The following is a 21,516-nucleotide window of genomic DNA, read 5'->3' as shown; positions in this document are numbered from 1 at the left end:
TTCATTATTTCATCACATCGACTTCAAGTCCAAGGCAAAGGAGATTTGGGCACACCTCGAGAATATATTTGGTAACAAGATCACCAACTCCGAGGTATTTCTGAAAATGCAATTTTATAAGTTAAAAATGGAAGAGTCTGATACATTAAGTGCACATATAGCAAAAATTCAGTCTTTAGTTCAACAACTCTCCAACTTGAAGTGTTGCCCGGATGATGAGGACAAAATGGCTGTTCTCATGATAAGTATGGAAGGGATTTCTCACTTTGAGAATGCCCTTGAAGTACTTCGCATTGCATCAACTACCTTCAAAGATATGGTATCTCTTCTTCTTGAAAAGGATCACCGCCGCAACAAAGAATCTCCATCCTACTCAGCGGATACTACACAGGCTCTTGCCTCCACCAGCAAATGGAGACCTAGGCCATCGACTCCACCAGCACGAGGAAAGACATTCAAACCATTCAAGTACACATACTGCAACAAGCTCAGTCATATGGAGGACACGTGCTACCAGAAGCTTGCTCAACAACAATCGAAGGATCATGCCCATTGGGTGGCATCCGCCACTAGTGATGATGCAGACGAAGATGACCAGCCGACACAGGATCATGCTCTTACTATCAGTCCCCAACATCTAGAGGATGATGGAGATCATGATTTTGCTTTCTAAGCATGATGTATTTGAGTACTCTGCCCTGGGGGTGTTTCCCAAAAATGAATGCAATAAATCATGTGTGTTGAGTCAATAAAGGTACTCTGCCTTGGATAGTCCTCCTAAAATGATGTATTTCTTTTCTATTTTTGGTGTGTGGCTCCATGTTCCTCATTAGTCTTTGGAACCGGGAGGGGATGTACTGTGGGAGTCATGTGTTTTTGGTCTTGATAGGTCTATTTGTTAGTGCATCGGTCTCCTAGACCTCTAAGTTGATCATGCATCCATGCATGATGAGCCTCTGAGCCATGCTAGATGAGATTTCTATGTTATGCTCACTAGCCTCTGAGCCATGCTCACTTGCCTATGAGATTGTGTGGAAGCCATGTCTAGTTCTAGACTGGCATGCACAATTTTTGATGACCGTCATGTTTTGTTCTTGGTTCCATTCCAGTCGTCCCTCACCTTTCCTCCATGGAGGGGTGTTAGGAAATGGAGTCAATTTGAGTGACTTTTAGTGTGTTCTAGAGTAGTACTGTACTACTTTATATCCTAGAGTGCCATGTGTCACTATGGGACTTATCCCATATACATTTGACACTTAGAGTGTGTGTGCCTATCCTATAAAGGCATTATACTTTCTCATGTCAAATTATCAAGCCTCAAGCCTTTCTTGATCATGTAAGTACTTTGCTTGGTTGTACATTTCTTTCTAGCATTCTTTCATTTCCATTATGTTTGCCTAGTCTTGCTTTTCTACTTTCCTTTCCATTCCATGTCTAGCATCTTCAGATGAAAACAGATCCGTTAGAGAATTTAAGGAAGGAGAAAAAGTTTTTCTCAGAGTTCCTTCGCACTCTAAGTCTTTGACTGCAGGAGAGTGCTCATTGTTAATTCTAAAAAGAATAGGCAAGGTGGCCTATAAATTAGAATTACCATAGGGTTGTAAGGTGCACCCAGTGTTTCATATTTCTCGTTTAAAGAAATTTTTGCATACAGGTGACTCACTAATCGAGGGTGTTGTTTTGTTTCAGGAGAGAGGATAATGCAGGAGGCAAACCAACAAGAATCCTGGACCAAGGAACAATGCAAGTACGCAATCGGAAGATCCCCACGGTATTAGTTGCATGGCATGGTTTACCTCTATCAGAAGCTACCTGGGAATCCGTATACCAGTTACGGAGAATGTTCTCAGACTTTATCATCGAGGACGCTGATGCCTGAAGAGGGAAGGAATGTTACACTCAAGTTGAGGTAACATGACCTCGGAAGGGTTAGTGGACATTTTCCTTTAAAGGATCAATGCTTGTATTATATTTGGTTGGACTTCATGTAAATGATCAAAAGGAATCAAGGTCAAGGTCCTTGGTGAGGGTGACATGGCACAAGACTAGGTGGATCTAAGGCTAAGGGGTCTAAATGCATTAAATGTGCCAAGGGGAAAATGATTTACATGATAACCCAAGAGAGGGGTAAATGATGCATTTAGGAGATGCCCTCAAATGATGACATTTGGCGAACTAGATCCATCTAGGGATATGTGGGTTCTATGTGTAGAATGCAGATTTTTCTACTTACGTATCTTTGGAGCTTGCTACAGTAGGGGTTGGCTGGGTGGAACATAGTCGTGCCTATGCCCGTGATTTGCAGGAAAAGTTTGGCGTCAATAGTTTAGTCGTATCACACCATGCCACAAAATACTTCATCACGACCAATCAGATTACAATAAAAAGATCCCTCTCTAACCTTAATCACCCATGAGGATGAATAGCTAACAAACCCTCCCTCAGCCAAAATGGGAGATCATATTTAAAAACTTCACGCTCACAAAGAACAATAAAGCTATACCCACAAAGAGCACACAGCTATCTACGTCCACAAAGGACCCATCGACCAACAATTGCTCACAAAGAGCTCAAATCTAAGCAGTCAAGAGCTTAAGCCTCAGCAGTCAGCACTGCCCTCCCATGATCACAAAGATGCTAGAAGGCCCAGTCTTGTTCACTGAGGTGATCAACCTCAACCATCATAGTTGTCTCTTCTTTATTATTTGCCACAAGTGCTTTCTCTTTGCTTATATCTTGCTTTAGGATCTCGTCACGCTGCTTGGTGTAGCAATATCTTTCAATGTGTCCTTTGCCACAGTAGTTGCACTTACGTGTATCCCGACCTTGTTTCCTCCTTTCATCACTAGCTGCATATACTTTGCCATCGAGCCATGTGACACTGTTACCCTTCTCTTCATTTAGAAGCATGCTCACACAATCCAAGAAGTCCATGTCATCGTCAAGCCTAAGGATCCTCACGATCTCTCCATATTGTTCTACTGGTAGATTCCTAGTAGCACCTAGATTACTTAGCTGTCTGAGAAGTGCTTGCATACGATTGAGGAAGATTCCCAAGGTCTCTGATTCAATCCTTTGTAAATCAAAAAGATCTTGCTTTAAGTTAAACTTCGAGTGTTTCATGCGCACTCCAAAAAGAGTCTCCAAAATCTGCCAATTCTCTGCTGCAATCGCTTTGATGTCCAGATGATGGAAATACTCTTGCCCTAGAGCTCTGCCTAAATACCTGAGTGCCTTCTCGTCTTTTTGCTCCCACATTAGTATCTTATCTGCATCATGAGACCTCTCTTTCGGCTCCTTCTCTGCACCCAAGACAATACTCCATAACCCTTTCTGCATGAACAACAGACGAGTGGCCAATTGCCAAGATGCAAAATTTTTGCCATTGAAAGTGACTAAGATAGCTCCATGCTTATCCTTCTTAGATGAATCCAGGCTCACAATCTCTGTGGGTTGAGAAGAACTCTGAAGCAAGCCTCTGCAAGTATGTAGAGGGAATTTCTTCGATCATGTCGTTTACTCCTTCGTATCTTCACAATTTTCACGTCCGACCAGAGCAGTACAGAAGTCCGAGACATGTAAGCACCACAACAACAATTATAAAAAATATAAAGTGATGATAACCGCGCTCTGATACCACCGATGGCTATTGCCTTATACCAAACAATGCATGCAATGAATGTAATTAGATCACTATCTTTCGGAGTTGTAGAGAGACAAAGGTATCGAATGACTCAATAACTTCCAAAAACGAGTCAGACTCAGAGCTCATCCCTACAGGGCTTGTTGCTCATTACAATGCTTCCAATAAAGCCACAAAGGCACATGACTCAACTACATCTCACACACACAATCGACATCCTCAAGATAGTTTTGATTACCAACACAGCCAATATAATGCCGCCTCATGAGATCATGATCAACTGCATGCTATCCTACCCTCGACTCTGCATAGAAGCCAAAGGTCACGCCACCTTCCTGAGCTCGCGGGAGTCGACTCTCAAACCGCCTTCTGGAGATAGCTAGAATGAGGACGATTCATCACTACCTCCTACTACGTAGGAAAACACATGTAATGAAGCCACGTTGTAACCCATGCATTACTCACATGGACTCAGCATTGGACCAATCACCATGCCTCAAAATCATTCATCACAACCAATCAAATTACAATCTTAATCACCCATGAGGATCAATAGCTAACACCACCTTCGAGCCTATCCATGCAGCCTATCATCCGATGAGCTAACTAACACCCCTGGGGCCAAGGCTTGGGCTACTATAATGCACACAAGCTCACTCCTACCCGTAGTTGGAGACCATGCCTCTCTCTCTCTAGGAGGAGAAGGCACTGTTGTCTACTATCTGAGACTGAAAACATGTGTTGTTGTATGATAGGAATGCGAGCTAACTATGCCTCCAAGGTTGGTTGCAAGTCTTTTCGAGCTGTTGTGGCTACAGAAGTGCACAATCATGTAGGCCATGGGCGTTCCAACTCACCATCATCTCCAACTCATGGGGAGGGTTGGGGAATGGCAAACAACGCCTTCCTCTGAGTGGAAGCATGTGTGATAGAGGTGAAATTCTAGGACTTTGGTAGGGGTTTGGGCGGGGAGTCATTTGTGTCTATGTGACTGCGTGGTAGAGGAAGAATTGGCTCAATGCCCACCTTCAGGGCCCATCGCATCAAGGAGGTCTCCACTCCTCTAGCCTGTTGGCACACTTAGTCAACGGCCAATGTGTAGCCTATCGAGGTTGCCCATTGTGCCCCAACCAGATCACAATGCCTGCTAGACCCAAGCTCGTTCGTCTCTCAAAAAGTGAGCTGAAAGGTGGTGGCCTGACCATGGGTGATGCAAATCTCCTTCCCTTGCTAGCCCAACCACTGCTTTATAATGCATAACATCGACCAACCAAGTTCATTAACTAAGGAGTCTCTCAAAACAAATAATGCAGAACATCTAATCCTGCATCATAAAGTCAAGGAGGAGGGGGGTCCACTGCTCCTCTCCTATGGCTGCAAAATTAAAGCCCCATAAGGGACGGGAGGTGCTATATCAAAACTGACATCTCAGAGTTTTTTTTTTTTTTGCAAGAAAAGTACTTCATTAAGTATGAATAAAAACCGCTGAGCAAGCTCAAGTGCGGGAGTACATCATGTCAAGCATGAGAAAAAACAGCTCAGAATGAGCAAACAAAAATCCCAGGTGGCGGCTGAAAATGCCACCTCATCCCTGAAGGAGAGTTGGAGAAGAAAGGATAATTCTTCCAGACTCTGAGAAAAGCAACCCTCCTAGCAGTAGCAGTCCTGGAGGTTCCCTGTGAAGGGCCTGAAGGGGGAAGAAGAGCAAGAGGGAGAGAGTGAGAGAGAGAGAAGACTCCAATGTGCGGGTGTGAAGTGATGAGCCACACCACTAACTCATTAGTTTTATTATGATTAGGTTTTATCCTATGACTGTCTTAAGACAGTCATAGTTGTCTTAACTTTAATAAAGGGGTGGCAATGTGCCTTTACCCCAACAACCTCCCACCTAAAGGCCAATGTGCCTAAAGGGGAGAAAAGAATAAAAATTACAGCAATATACAGTTACTGTATACATGACCATAAAATAAGAATGGTCTCATCCTAATCCCATGATGTGGCGGCAATGTGCAAACCGCTCAGTAGGCAAGCTCTTAGTGAGCAAATCTGCAGGATTATCATCAGTATGCACCTTCACAAGCTCAAGTCGCTTGTCTTCCAGTACCTCCCTGATGAAATGATATTTCACATCTATGTGCTTGGTCTTTTGATGAAAGACCGGATTCTTTGCCAACATGATAGCACTCTGACTATCACAATGCAAAACTGGCATATCTCCTGTAATGCCCAAGTCTCCCACCAGCCGAGTAAGCCATATTGCTTCCTTGCAAGCCTCAGTGGCTGCAACATATTCAGCTTCAGTAGTTGACAGTGCAATGCATTTCTACAACCGAGACACCCATGATATAGCACCTCCTGCAAATGTGAAAATATAACCGGTAGTAGACTTCCGGTTATCTGCATTCCCTGCATAGTCTGAATCTGTAAAACCATGCACCAATGCATCCTGCCTACCATAGCATATGCACAAGTCTTTGGTACCCTTGAGATACCTCAAGACACCTTTCACTGCTTCCCAGTGCCTCTTGCCTGGATTTGCCATATACCTGCTGATGACTCCCACCGCAAAAGCAATATCTGGACGAGTGGCAACCATGGCATACATCAAAGATCCAACTGCAGATGCATACGGAACCTTGGCCATTTCAGCCTTATCATCATCTGATCTGGGGCTGTCCTTACTGCTGAGTTTTAAATGTGGAGGTAACGGGGTACTAATAGACTTCCCCCCCTCCATTTTAAAGCGCTGCAGTACTTTGTTAATGTACTCTTTCTGTGACAGAAACAAAAGTCCCTTGGACCTGTCACGAGTAATCCTCATGCCAAGAATATGATTTGCATCACCCAAGTCTTTCATGTCAAAAGACTTACGCAGTTGTTTCTTCAAAGCACTAATCTCATGCTGAGATTTACTGGCAATAAGCATGTCATCCACATATAGAATGAGTAGCATCAAACTGCCATCCTTTGCCCGTTTGGTGTACAAGCAATGATCGGTCTCACACCTATGATACCCTTGGGACTGCATGAAGGCATCAAACTTCTTGTACCATTCTCTTGGCGCCTGCTTGAGTCCATACAAGCTCCTCTTGAGCTTACACACAAGCTACTCTTTCCCTTTAACAGCATATCCCTCTGGCTGACTCATATAGATCTCATCATGGAGATCTCCGTGAAGAAAGGCTGTCTTCACATCCATCTGACATAAATCCATGTCGTCATGAGCAACAAGAGCTAACACTGCTCTCAAAGTAGTCATCTTGACTACAGGGGAAAAGATCTCATCAAAGTCAATGCCCTTCTCCTGCTTAAATCCTTTGGCAACCAATCTGGCCTTATACCTAGGTAAAGCATTTGAATCCACTTTGACTTTGTAAACCCACTTGCATGGCAAAACCTTTCTGCCTGCAGGTAACTGCACCAAGTCCCATGTATCATTTTGAAGTAGGGAGTCCATTTTTGACTGCATGGCTTTCTCCCACTTCTTTTTCTCTGTTCTTCCCATAGCTTCCTTGAAGCTGGAAGGCTCACCACAATCTGTCAGCATGATAAAATCAGCCACATTATTGGCTCCTGGAACAAACCTGGCAGGAGGCCGTTGCACACGGGTGCTCCTCCTAACAAAATGTTCCGGATTAGGCTGCTGTCCAGCCTGTTCTTCATGCATGACGGGTGGCTGTACCACCATATCTGGCTGTTCTACAGCCCCATCTGCTGGCATATCCAGTGGTGCATCATTGGCAAAATTATCTGGCTGATTTTCAGCCTGTATACCCTCTTGAACAGGGTTATCTGCAGCAGTCTGCTGCTGCATATAAATGGGCATTCTTTGCTGTCCAACATCATCATAAATAACCCTCCTGTATTCCACAGGTTGCACGGGTTCCTTGTGTACACTATCCTCTTTAAAGATGACATCATTGCTGCGTATAATCTTCCGTTTAACGGGATCCCATAACCTGTACCCCATTTCACCTTCGTCACCATAACCCATAAAGATGCATCTAATAGACTTTGGATCCAGTTTGGTGCGCAGTTCTTTGCGTACATGCGCAAAGCACTCGCAGCCGAATACACGTAAGTGCTTATATGAAGGTGGCTTGCCAGACCACACTTTCTCTGGCACTTTCAACTCCAAAGCCTTGTTTGGCGACCTGTTAATAATGTGAACTGCTGTTTGCACGGCTTCTGCCCAAAAGCCATGGGGTAATGCAGCATAAGACAACATACATCGAACCTTCTCCTGAATAGTTCGATTCATCCGCTCACTTGCACCATTTTGAGATGCATTATGGGGAGCTGTGAGTTTCTGTTTGATGCCCTTAGCTTGGCAAAACTGCACAAAAGCATGTGACACATACTCACCCCCATTATCGGATCTGAGGCATTTCAGCCTGCGACCTGTCCGATTCTCAACCTGAGCGACAAACTTCTTGAAAGCATCTAAGGCATCGCCCTTATGCTTCAAGAAATAGACCCACACTTTGCGTGTGGCATCATCAATGAAAGTAATAAAATATTTTGCACCCCCTAGTGATAACTGTGGCATCTCACACAAATCAGTGTGCACTAGATCAAGTGGTGCTCTATTCTGGGGAGTTCTCCTCTTATGAGGAGTCACAGAATGCTTGCCAAAAATGCAATGATCACAAGTAGGCAAATCTGAAAAAGAAAGAGACGGCAGATAACCCAAACGTGACAGTTCTTGCATTCCTTTAACAGACATGTGTCCCAACCGGCTATGCCACAATGAAACCTTTGGCAGCTCGGTTATGGCAACAACATGATTACCCACACTGGAAACATAAAGAGGGTACAAGGTATCACTCTTAAAACCCTCAGCCACTACAGCCTGGCCATCAGTAATCACCCATTTGGAATCCCCAAATGTGGTGTGGTAACCACTGTCATCCAATAAGCCAGTGCTAATCAGATTTTTCTTAATTTGCGGCACATGGCGGACACCATCAAGCATGAATATGCGTCCATCAGGAAATACTATCTGTATACTGCCAATCCCTGCAATCTGACATGCATAGTTGTTCCCAAGATGAACAACTCCATGAGTACCTGTGTAGGAAGTAAACCACTCCCTATGAGGAGTAACATGAAAAGAAGCACCTGAATCCAAGAGCCAGGTGTGCATGTCATGGCCATCAATAACCAAAGCATGTGCTATTACAGCAGAAGAGCATAAAACATCATGTATGTCACTGTCACTGTCCTCTGCTGCAACATTCACTGCATCCAAGTCATCTGCCTTGTCCTTGCCTTTGCCTTTGCTTCCATTGCCTGCATCCTTTGTTTCAGCCTTCTTGGCTTTCTGATCCCGTATGAACTTGAAGCACTTAGACTTCACATGTCCCTTCTTGCCACAATAAAAGCATTCAATATCCTTTTTGCCACGGGACTGACTGCGGGATTTGGACTTACTAGCAGATCTCCCCTTCTGTTGAGTCCTGCCTCTATCCTGTACCTGCAAGGCATTTGAAGACTTGCTGCTCGCATTATTCTTCCTACTCATCTCCTCCATAAGGAGTGAGCTCTCTACATCAGCATAAATAAGAGTGACATTCGAATTTGACAGGGTGGTCTTGAAAGTGTCCCAACTCTCAGGGAGGGTACACAGCAAGAAAGTAGCCTTGAACTCCTCATCAAGATTCAATCCCTGTGCAATCAGCTGTGTAAAGATGGCATTGAACTCACTCAAGTGTGAGGTCATAGCTGTACCTTCCTTCATGCGAAGATCAACCAGCTTCTTCAACCAATAAACCTTACTGGCTGAGCTCTTTTGGGCATACAATTCTTCTAGCCTTTGCCATAGACCATAAGAGGTCTTTTCAGCCTGAAACACAAGAGTGTCTGAAATAGTGAGCATGATAGCTGCCCTTGCGGACAAATCAAGCTCTTCCCAGTCATCAGCTGCCATGTCAGATGGCTTGACACCCTTCAGCCTTATGGGCTTAGAAATCTTCTTTAACAGAAGTACATTCAAGCACTGTTCTGCCCATAATGCATAATTGTGTGCTCCTTCCAGTTTCTTTATGTTCAGAATTGAAGAGTCACTTCCCCCTGATGCCATATCAGATAAGGAAAGTATCTGACTCCCTGGAAGTAAAAAAAGACTGAATAAAAATTCTGATTTCTCAGAAAAAACCTGCTCTATCAAGAGCCAGGAGCACTCACAATAGTGCTGTTTTTTACTGTCAGGAAAATCTGCAGCAAAACAGTAAATGTCCCTGCAAATACTGTACCTTCTGACACACTGTACCGTGCTCAAAGAGGCATAAAAACAGTAATTTCAGACTGCTGCAGCTGCTCAACAAGTGCTTAACAGTGCATAATCAGCTGACAAGGCACAAACACTGCTGTACTGGCTGTACTGATCACTTCTCCCACCTCAGATGAGGTATTGCACTGAGTTAATATGCATAAACCACTTGGCAAACACCCAAAAAAAATGACACTTCAGCCTGTCACAAAACCTGCAACAGAAAATGGGATAAATCCCAAGCAATCACCCTTCTGCCACGGGGATAAAATGCATCTGAAGATCTCTGTCGGTGACCCAAGTGCTATCAAACAAAATCTGGGCAAAAGCCCCTTGATCTGACACCTGAACCAAGTGAAAAACACCTCAACACTGAGGTAGTATGCAATATGAAAGTCTCTCTGACAAAATCAACCAACAGTGTAATGCATATACTGTCCTATGTAGAATGACATACACAGATCCCAACGTACAAACACTCAATGAGGAACCTTTTGAGCACTGTCAACGATGGACAGTTAGGGACCGAGTAAACTCGATGCGCCCTGGCCAAGCGTGGCTCAACTGAGGTTCTCTGAGTGTTGCACAAGAAATGTGACCTGCAAGAAAATGTCACCTCGACACTGCGGAAATCAAGACAAATGTGTGCTCTCTGGCACCACACTGCCTCAAGGCATACAAAGCATCACCTGCCGGGCAAAAGCCCTATGATCTGCTCACCTGTAAACTGAGATTCAAACCCAGTAAAAGCATATGTCCTCTTGCAAAATCAAGGCATTACCTTCCCAGAACAAAATAACTGTGCAATCAACCACACACTGTGGTTCTCTTTTCCTCAAGCACGAGGTAAATGAAGGTACTTGCTGTACTTTCAAGAAAACACAGTTCTGTGAACTGAAAAATGATCCTGAATCAAGAGGAATGAAGAGCAGAGTGCTCTTTCTCCTCTCTTTCTTCCCCAAACAAAAACAATCTGCGCCTGCTGTACTTCCTGTACCTGCGCAGTGTACGGAATCCCAGAAGAGGGAAAACAAAAAATTTCGAAAGTTTTGCCCTGTTGTAGTTCCCTGCAGGTACGGCGGCGTCGTCCGTACGACGGGCGTCCGTACAGTCGTGTACCTGTATGTGCGACGCCCGAGAGCTGCTATGCAGCTGTAGCAGCTGCTGGTGTGACGCGGCGCCGCCCCGCTGCTGTAAGCAGCTGCTATACAGCCCACGCCCGCTCCACAGCCCATGCCCGCACCCGAGCTAGCTCCACACTCGATGCCCGCGCTTACGCCCTGATCCGATCCGTGCCTACGCTCGATGCCCGCGCCCGCAATGCTGTCGCTGCTCGAAGTCCGTCCGTACGACTGTACGGACGACGTACGTCCGTACGGCGCTGGCTAGGTAGAGGTCGAGGGGTAAGGGCTAGGCTAGGGTAGAGGGGAAAGGTGGCTCTGATACCAGTTGAAGGGCCTGAAGGGGGAAGAAGAGCAAGAGGGAGAGAGTGAGAGAGAGAGAGAGAAGACTCCAATGTGCGGGTGTGAAGTGATGAGCCACACCACTAACTCATTAGTTTTATTAGGATTAGGTTTTATCCTATGACTGTCTTAAGACAGTCATAGTTGTCTTAACTTTAATAAAGGGGTGGCAATGTGCCTTTACCCCAACACCCTGTATGTTCACCCAAATGGCCATCAAAGTGTGCATCAAATGGACATCTCAGAGTTCCAGGGCCCCAACCTCCAGAATTCTCTCAATAGGGGTTGCCCTAGGCAAGGATTCCACTATGAGGACCGAGAGAAAAGGGTCTCTTGTTCTAGCACTGCGCGAGCTATGCCTTAGCTCAATGAAGGGGTGGATTGGAATCGAGAAAAGGAATCTGAGCTCTGACCAGAGTGAGCATATGGCCTAAGTAAGGGTAGGCGCTACGAGTGGGAGAAGACGTGAGAGGGGTGGAAGACAAAGCTGCAAGGGGGAAGGGCGGGGGGGAGGAATGGTGTGTGCGTGCATGTGTGTGTGTGTGTGCGCGTGCATTTCAAGACAAGCATTATCCATCTTAGACTTATTAATCAAGACAGTACGTGACAATATAATTTTTACATCGAGGGATTGAAAATATATTCAATTTACTAATTTATAAATACCGAATGATATTGAAGAAGCTCCAATCACCTACATCCATCCACAACAAGGACAAGTTAGAACAAGAACCTTAGATTGTGGGACTGCAGGCTTAAAAGCACAGCTCCACTTGTTATCGATGTCACAACACCATAAGATATTTATAATAGCAAATCTTATCGACCTTGGACGGCGGTGCATCGTGTGGCACCCCAATGTTTGAGTCACAGGTATCCAGATGCTCCATGGATTTCTCTTTCCAGAACTGGCATTATACAAATTCCCAGTATGGGGTTATGAGAGAATTCCCATCATAATTTATAAGGAATTCTCATCAAAAAAATGGTCAATACACCAAAAAAGACTATGATCATCACAATACAGGGTTATATCCCTATGTGGAAGCCATAGTTGCCTTATCTAAAATGTCTCTTTTTACTAAGATATTTGTTGCCCTACCTCCCCATATATCCAAGGCCAAAAAAAGAAAAAAGACTTGTCAGAGTCATTTACATATCTTATCACACACATAGATTCACTTAAAAACCAACATAATGGGATTAATTCCATAGCCTAGGCATTCCATAGCCAATCCCATATAGGATGGTAAGATAGACAAGTCTTAGTGAAGATAGACAAGTCTTGGTGAATTAATAACCGGTGGATAACGCCACAATGCATTCATATACATGACTATAGAAGCAGTTGCTTTTATTGTAAAAAATTGAAAGTCATAAGCCGTGATATCTCTTGGAAAATGTCTCTTGTTGCAGAGAGTAGACTAGCTTGGTACTCCGTAGTATAGCTCCGTTTTTATAAGTACTCATGTACCATAAGAATCGGTCGGCCTTGCACTAAGAGAAACCCACGTTTGTGTTATCCCTAAGCTAGTTATCTAATTACCTGCATGGTAGCAAATAATTCCCACGAGTCTCTAGTGTTTTGGTCATGTGCTTACGTAGCTACATAATCTAAGAAGACCATATGGCTTTTACCAATCCTTCATATGCTACCTCTTGTCAAGATTGCGCTATTTCTAGCAAATGGATCAAGATTTCGGAGCCAATAGTTTATGTAGCTCTACCTGAGAAATCCAATGGCAGATTTGATCGACGATAGTTTTGAGAAGTAACCATTATTGTGTCAAAACTTCAATAAGTCATCTCCATTTGTAATGATCTTATCACCTTTGTCACAGTGGCCTGAGCAGTTAGGAAGCTACAAATACAATTACAAACGTCGACTCAAAAAACCTTGTTCCCAACTTAGCATTCTACAGACTCGACGACTGCTATAATACAAGCCAAAGCCTCATGTTAAGTAGTCTTGTACGTTACCTTATATTCTTGTTGAGGTCGCCAGAAGCCAGGCTATATATCCAGAGTGTGTACCCGAAGCTTCTTCTTGTTGGTAGATGCTGTTAACCGGGCGTGCGTCAAGCCAAATTGTAGGCTATGTGCAAGCAGCCATTGAATAGGACGTATGAACACTAGTTCTGTCGTGACGATCTTATCCCGCAATGTAGAACGTGGTGGATTTTGGCAGCAGCCACTGTGGTTGATAAAATCTATAGCTTTTCTTACTACAAAGAAATGCTTGATAGACGTGAAGGAGATGACTGTGTGTGAATAATCCCTTTGCATGCGAGCTCAAGCGCTCTCTCGGGCTCATGCAATTTTTAGATGAAAATTATGTACCCCTATGAGCACTCTTATGGCCATTATGTATTCAAGTTATAGTATACGTATCATGAGGCTCAATCTGCTGCTGTCAATGTTTATTATAGATAAACACTTCATGCTATATGAGTTCAACCTCCATCACGAGTTCTTACCAGTGACCTATAGTTGTAAACAATGCTTGATAAGGTCCAATCATAGGCCTGTCTTAGTCTACATAGTTGCAAATGCAAGTCAAGTATGGACCATAAACTTGTCTTAACCTATATAACTTATTGGCAATGTACACCCATGTTTAGCTTGGAAGAGACTTGGAATCAATTATCAATCAGATGTATATCCTGAGGAAAAATCATGATGGTCTAGCAAAGATAAGCTTGCCAACCCAAATCATGTATACACAGGCGTAATTGTGTGTGTGTGTGTGTGGGAGAAGGCGTTGAAGGGGCAGCAGGAGGTGGCGGAGGGGGAGGAGGGGGGGTGGGCAGCATGAGAAAAAGATGAGAGCAGAGGGTTTGGAGAGAGGGGTGTGTATGTGGGGGGGGGGGGGAGGATAGAAATCATAGAGTCTTTGGTGATCCTACATTTTCAATCTCTCTTTGATTGTCTGCAAACTCATTATATAGAACATGATGTATACTTGTCATATAGTGACATTTTCTGCTGATGTAATTTGGCATATCTCATTTTTTGGGATAGCCAACCTGTAATAAGCATCGAAATTTTCACCCCCAAAAAAAAAGTATGTGTGTTTGGGGGGGGGGGAGAGGGGTGGCAACCTCACATTGATCCAATCTCGAAGCTAACTCCAAGTGGGCATGAGGCCCACCACTACTCTATCCCAAAAGGCTATATGGCTATCTGCACCTCTTGCTTTCCCTTTGAGGAAAGGGAGATCTGAATGGCTGGGCAGTGGAAGGAGCTGCCATGACAGCCCCTCTGGCCATACCAAAAATTCACCAACAAGATCACAATTCTTGATGTCGAAACACAAATCTAGTCCTTCAAAACAAAAGATGCAAAAATCTAAGCAAGCTTGAAGAAGCCAATTGGGGATTGGGCACAGCATCAATCTTGAACCCATCACCCAAGAGAAGCATGGCACTTGCAATTGTATTGGAGAAGAAGCTTGGCACTTGTAGTTGCACTAGAAGAGGACTGTAGACCATGTAGTGTTGGAGATAGCTAAGTCCGCGCTACGTAAGTACATTGGCCCAAGATTCCTATGTGCAAAAAGGAAAAAGCAAGGTCTGCAAAGAGGAGGTAGATAACAGGAACAAGGCACACAACTGTGGAGTGAGGTAATTGGCACAGAGGAGCATGAGTGAGATTGATGAGTAGAGATGGAATCGTGTAGGAGGTGGCTGCATCTTTTCGAGGCTAGGTGCCAGCATCGGGGAGGATTTTTTTTCTTATTCTTCTCATGGTCACTTGGCTTTGTGCTCCTTGCTTAACAATGTTGTTGCCAAGTGATCTCCAGCTTCCCTCTGTCTTGCGAGCTCAATTTCGAGTGCTTTGCCACCTCTACAACGATCACACCTCCTCCTTTGCTGCCGCTCAAAGCCTGCCACTCTCCTGCCCTTCATCTTCTTCCACACCCTAGGCTCGCACCGCCACAATACCCCTCATCCTCTGAGATCCTCAATCCAACCAATGGCAAACTTTGGCACTCTACCCCTCATGTCACCCCTTGTTGTCTCTTTGCTTTGCCTATGGAGGTACCATATGCCTAGGTGATCACCAACCCTCTCTGCTGGAACTACTAGAGCTACAATCATTCTAAATCGAGCATACTCTAATGCACATTGCGCACTGTGCATAGCAACAGAATACAGAGCTCGTGGATCCTACTCAAGCAATCTAGTTATCAAGTTCTACACTCTAGGTTGTCCAACTGAATTCCTCTTTTGAAAACATAATGGTAACTGGACTTTATGGTCCACACCATGCAGCTTAAAATAGGAGGAGGGTGATTCTCTCGGAGCTGACAAGAGATACAAGCTTACTGATAAACTTATGGTGCCCAAAACATTGGGATGAATCTTGAGCAATTCTGTGCTGGAAGAGATGCAATTTACATTAGGCCTGGCAAAGATCTTATACAGATTCTTACCAAGGCCTATGTCAATCAAACAAAATTATGAGGCATAGATCCTAAACATAAGGAAGCGATTTGGACCAATGGTGTGTGATTAAAAATTTTAGAAGCATTAAAGGGCTAATATCATGTACTTTTTATAAGTAGGGGAAAAGAGAGCAAGTTACATGATTGGACAGAGATAAATAATGAACAGGCCGGGATCACAAAGGAGGTCATATTGCCACTAATATTAAATAATAATAATGATGGTTACCCCTGTCATAACAAGCTCCACCATGCTACACTTTCCTGAAACAAGCCGCCTTATTTCACGTTTGCATGCACTCAATGCTGCATCGACATCTTCATTCACAAGAATCTCTTCCAGAGCAGTCTTGCATACTGTCCGCACAAAAGGTGGTACATCTCTTCGTTCTGACTCTATCCCCCGAACGAACAATACCTCCTTCCCCTTCTCATCCTTGGAATGGGATACATCCTTACCAGCATATCGATTGACCTGGAAAGAAAGGGAAAATCAAATTTTGTGGTGGACAAAAGATCAGCAAATCAGAGAACAAACCAAAAACATTATGAAAATGTCTTCAAAGTCTCCATCCAATGATACCTGTAGCAAAAGAAATGGGCAGAGGACCTGCAAAAATGTTCAGAAATTCAGTCCAATGTTCAGTCTTTGAGGCAGTCATGTAAATAGCCTTGCAACCTTCAATGTCTCATTGCATATGCTTATTTTGAGCACAAAAGGGAAAGTGAAAGCACTAAGAAACCAAACTTGAAACTGTTGCAATTGTTATCCTTTATCACGACATGGATGGAAGAAGGGAAAAATAGTAACTGCTTTAACATATATATATGAATAACGATTGGAACCTATTCGAGCTCCTACATTCTCAGTGCCCAAACTCTTTTATCATATTTGTGTGTGATTTCAAATACAGTAGCCTGGTTTGACAGGCATAATGAGACACAATGCTTGCTTGCACAATACCGGGGAGGACAGACGGTTTTTGCACGATGGGGTGATGCTTTCTCACTCACCAAAACTTCCATATTTTAAAGGATTCTCAAGATATTGATTGGAAGTACACCTGCCATGTAGGTTATAATACTGAAATCCCACAAAATTTGATACACCTGTTTCACAATCAGAACCTCAGGACACTACTTAAGGTCACCAAGTTCAACCAGTTGTGAGGAAACTTTGACCCACCGCTCAGAGATGCAAGTGAACATGAAACAATGCATTTGAAGTCGATTGTTTTCACGGCCTACATTGATGGTAGACAAGTCATATACACAGCTTTGAGAAGATGTACAAAAGAAAACACAGACGACAAGATAAAGACCTGTCCACCAACTACTATGACCCATTGGGTACACCAGTGCTCTGCCTGACCTGCTGTAGCCACTGAGGGAGGAAGCCAATTGCTCTCATGAACTTAAACATACATAGATTAGTATTCTTGCTCTAAATCACACAACTAAATGTGTCCCTACGATCTCATGAGAATACTTTTACATGCAGCAGACAGAAGAGGGCTGTAAATGCTCAGCCCACCACTCCCTCCTCTCACTTCGCCCCCCACCACTCATTCATCTCACTTTGCCTCTCCCTCCCTCCCCTCAGTTTACCCTCCTACTGGCTGTGGCTGCTCAGCCCACACCGTCCCTTCTGTCAGTTTGGCCCCCCTGCCTGCGATACAATATCATCCTTAACACCCCAACCCCCCTCCCCCCCCCCCCCCACCAAAAAAAATAAAAAAAAAAAGTTTTCCTGGCTGTACAACCTCGATCACCCCTCCTTATTGCTGGGGATGCAACCTCAAGCCTCTTCTCTTCTCTCAAATCTGACCACATCTGCCCCTGCCGTACAGCCTCAGCCCCCAGCCCCCCTTCCCTTCTCCCTGTTTGCCCTCACCCTTCCCCATACAGCCGCCCTCATCCTCCCAGCGAATCCCCAGCACCTCCTCCCTACAGCCCCCTACCCCTATGCAATCCCCACAAGCTCCTCCTTTCCGCCATTGCCATCCTGCTTCAACATGTATCCACTTGCTTGGTACTATTTATTTTTGTTTTTCAATAGTATGCTTATTAAGAAATGAAATGTTTTCCTACTGTTCAGTTACGGGCAATGGGGACTAGGTCTAGCATTTGAGGGTGGACCCCCTTGCTTGGGGTTATGGGCATTAGTGACCCACAAGAGTGATGGCCTCTCTTTGAGAGGGACATCTGGAAACCACACCCCACCTGAGTACCCAAACATGGGACCAATCAAATGCACAGATTGCATACTGACCTAGGAACTATTCAAGAGAATGTGCCCTGAGCTTTGGATGTGGGCCTGGCAGCATGCCAAGAGGAATGGAGATACAAGATAAGACGACAAACAAATGAGCTCAGTATGGCTCAATTATGACCTTAGAGTACGTGAATAGATAGTCCAAGCTGTTAGGAACCCGTGGGTGCGATCAGAATTGAATTCTGACAACTTTGAAATTTTAGGGTTTTTGGGAGTGACACGTGGCAGACTGCCACATGAAATCTGAGCTGGCCGGTCAGTCCACCTGTCCCACACATGTGGCAGCATGCATGTCAAGTGGCAAGGCATGCAGGCCAAGTGTCTGGCCCCAAATCTGGTAGATTTGGGGGAGGTTGTGGGCTGTCCTCTTTGGGACTGCAGCCCACCAAAAATCTGGGACAAGTGTCCACCTTCCACCCTAAGCCTGGGGGGGGGGCTGAGCCTATAAAAGAAGGCCTCTCCCCTTCATTCCCTACATGAAAAATTCATCACTTTTCTTCTCCCTCCTTCTGGTTGATGCAGGAGAACCTCTCCAGCTCCTTGGGTGCAGCCAGCTTCTCCCCAGGCCATTCTCTCACCTCAGCAGCAATTTCTCTCTCTACAGCAGCACACTCTCTCTCTACAGTTCCAGCCCCACCTCTCCAAAAATCTGCCCCCTCTCAGCTCTTCTGGAACAGCAGCATCATCCTCTCTCCTTCTCCTAGCCTGGAGCAGCCACAGCCCCTTTCTCTCTCCTGCTGCAGTCTTTCCCTCTCTACTGCAAAATTTCTCTCTCTACTGTTCCAGCCCCTTCCCCTTGCAGAAATCTGCCTTTCTGTGCACCTCTGAAACAGCAGCAGCTCCTCTCTTACATCCCCTCCCTTGGAATCAGCATTGGCACTCTCTCTCTACAGCTATCACTCCATAAAGGTTTTCTCTCTCTAGCGTACAGGCTGTTTTTCTAAGCTGTTCTCATTCCAGCCCCATTTCCACACTCTCCTCACCCAAGGTAGCTTCAGAGGCATCAAGGACTTCATCTACAAAAGGGTCAAGTCACGAAGGGAGCCTATATTGTCAAGTTTATCTCATGTACAGCACTATTGCATGTTGTTTCTACTATCTTTCTAGAAACTAGTGCTTGCCTCTAATGTGGGATGTAAGTGGTGATTGTTGCAGGCTTCTTCCTTGTGGATTGGGCAAGCCAAGAGTTGAAACCTTTGCTTGGAGTCCTCTTTTTGTTGTCTACCTTGCACATATGCTCGAGTCTTGTATCTAGGTCCTAGGTTTTCACTGAGTTCATCAGTTTGGAAGGTGCATTGCACCTTGGTCTTGTATCTCCATTTTCAAGAATAAAGTGAGCCTGGATAAGAGGGGGGGGCCATCTTGGCCCCTCAATCATATTGCAATTTCCAATGATGTCACTTTGTGTTTAAGCTATATAAGTCTTAATTCCAGCTTAATTGCAATCTCTTAAGTTCAAGTATATGTGCGCAATCATTTCATTCAAACGCCTCTGCAAAATCCATTGTCTGAATTGATAGAAAGCACCGAGAGTAGTTTACATTGGTATCAGAGCTTAGGTAGTGGTCCTGTACTCTGTGCTTTCTCTTGTTGAGTCTCTCCTTCATTGAGTCATCTTGTCATCATGGCAGCCAATGGACCTGACTCTCTTCCTAACCTGCATGAGTTGAGTGCTCTCTTGTCAAACATTGCTCAACAGGTTCAAGTGCTAGAAAGCAACCCAACAGAAACTCATGACATAGGGCCCCAATCCCAAGGAAGAGGCCGTGCGGACAACACCAACTCCAACAGGGAGGGAAGATCATCCTCTTCTTCCCCTCCTCGAGGTAGACGGCGTCATCAGAGTCCATCTCCTTCGAGACGTCCACGGAGACGAAGGTATGCAAAGCATAAGGTACCTCTTGGAGATAAGCTCTTCAAGTTTACCAAGTACAAGGGAGAGGACAAGCCCGAGGTCTTGCTGGCCTAGATCCGAGACCTCGAGTATTTCTTTGAGGGGGACGAGTACGAAGACAAGGCGAAGATCCCGTCCTGCACATGCAAAAGACCGTGCTTCACTCTGGTGGGCAGCTATGGTCAACACTGGACAGCAAGCCCACACCTGGAAGCGCTTCAAGAAGAACTTGATGAGGCACTTCCTGCCTAAGGAGTTTAAGAGACATATAATGGTGCAGTGGGACATTCTCCGCCAACGCCAACAAGAGAAAGTCAGTGAGTATGTTGATCGTTTTTTGGATACTTTGTTAAAAGTTCAAGCATTCAGTAGGAAGGATAAAAAAGAGCAGCAAAGGAAGTTCTTTGCTGGCCTACGGTATATCGTTCAACATGAGGTGGACATTGCCACTCCTTCTCTCGAAGACACCATCAACATGGCCTTGAAGGTGGAGAAGAAACAGTCTTTCTCCAACATGCGGAACGGCAGCAACAACAAGTGGAAGTCCCACGGAACCTCTTCCAAGGAACAAAAGGGTAAGGAGACAGCAAAGGACGCACCAAAAGAGCAAAAGTCAGCCAGCCAGCCTCCTCCGAAGAAAGCAGCCCGCACTTTCAGCTCATTGTCTCCACAACAGAAGCAAAAGTATTACTCCGAAGGGCGGTGTTTCAAGTGTGGCGATCGAGGCCACAACTTCTATGAATGCCCTCAAGCTGCCAAAAACAGCAACAACAAAGAAGCAGCCCTCAAAAAGCCAGTTTCGGTAGTTAACAAGGTGGAAGCACCTCCAGAAAAGGGAGCTGTAAACGACACCCATAGTTTGTTGAAAACATGGGGTCAGGTAAAGGATCAATCCGCTTTGTTTTTGTTCGATAGTGGAGCTACTCACAACTTTATTTCTCATGAGATGGCACAGAACTTGGGAATAGCCCCAGAGGATAAAGGAGAAGCCTTGGAGGCAACTACAGCCTTCAAGAACCAAGAAGAGAAGGTGTACCCCATCATCGGCAAGCTTCGGGTACACATCCAAGGGTACTTGGATCATCTACCCTTCATGGTGGCACCACTTCAAGGATCAGATGTAATTCTCGGCATGCCCAAGTCTATAGTATCAGATAGAGACTCAAAGTTCACTAGTAACTTCTGGCAGGCTTTGTTTGAGAACCTTGGAACTCTTCTAAGTTTCTCCTCAGCTTTTCATCCTCAAACGGATGGCCAAACTGAAGTTACGAATAGTACACTCTTGGATTTGCTGAAATTTTATGTGCATGACCAGAAAACCTTTTGGGAGAAATTCCTTCCTCTTGTAGAGTTTGCTTATAACAACACAATTCATTCCTCCACTGGAAAAGCTCCCTTCGAAATTGTATATAGTAGATCTTTACCAACTCCACTCATGCAAACAAAAGAGAAAATCTTTGCCGCTGATCAATTCGTGGAGGATTATGACTCTGCTTATGCCACGGTTCGAGCAGCCATTCAAA

General features: G+C 44.7%; 1 protein-coding gene across 6 annotated transcripts in view; it reads right to left on the bottom strand.

The window, feature by feature from the left end:
- LOC147881959 (DNA polymerase delta catalytic subunit-like) overlaps window positions 1-21,516 on the bottom strand; it is a 162,150-nt gene that overhangs the window by 42,157 nt on the left and 98,477 nt on the right. For all 6 annotated transcript variants that reach the window (XM_087402018.1, XM_087402020.1, XM_087402022.1 and 3 more), the window contains 2 exons: window positions 16,408-16,434; window positions 16,054-16,299 (listed from right to left, as the gene is read on the bottom strand). In XM_087402018.1, coding sequence (XP_087258144.1) covers window positions 16,054-16,299; window positions 16,408-16,434 — 273 coding nt within the window. The remainder of the gene's footprint in view (window positions 1-16,053; window positions 16,300-16,407; window positions 16,435-21,516) is intronic.

Source organism: Dipteris shenzhenensis, chromosome 30 (genome assembly GCF_047967505.1).
Source record: "Dipteris shenzhenensis isolate YYH24624 ecotype China chromosome 30, Dip_SZ_1.0, whole genome shotgun sequence".
NCBI lineage: Eukaryota > Viridiplantae > Streptophyta > Polypodiopsida > Gleicheniales > Dipteridaceae > Dipteris > Dipteris shenzhenensis.
This window is presented reverse-complemented; position numbering and strand designations above follow the sequence as displayed.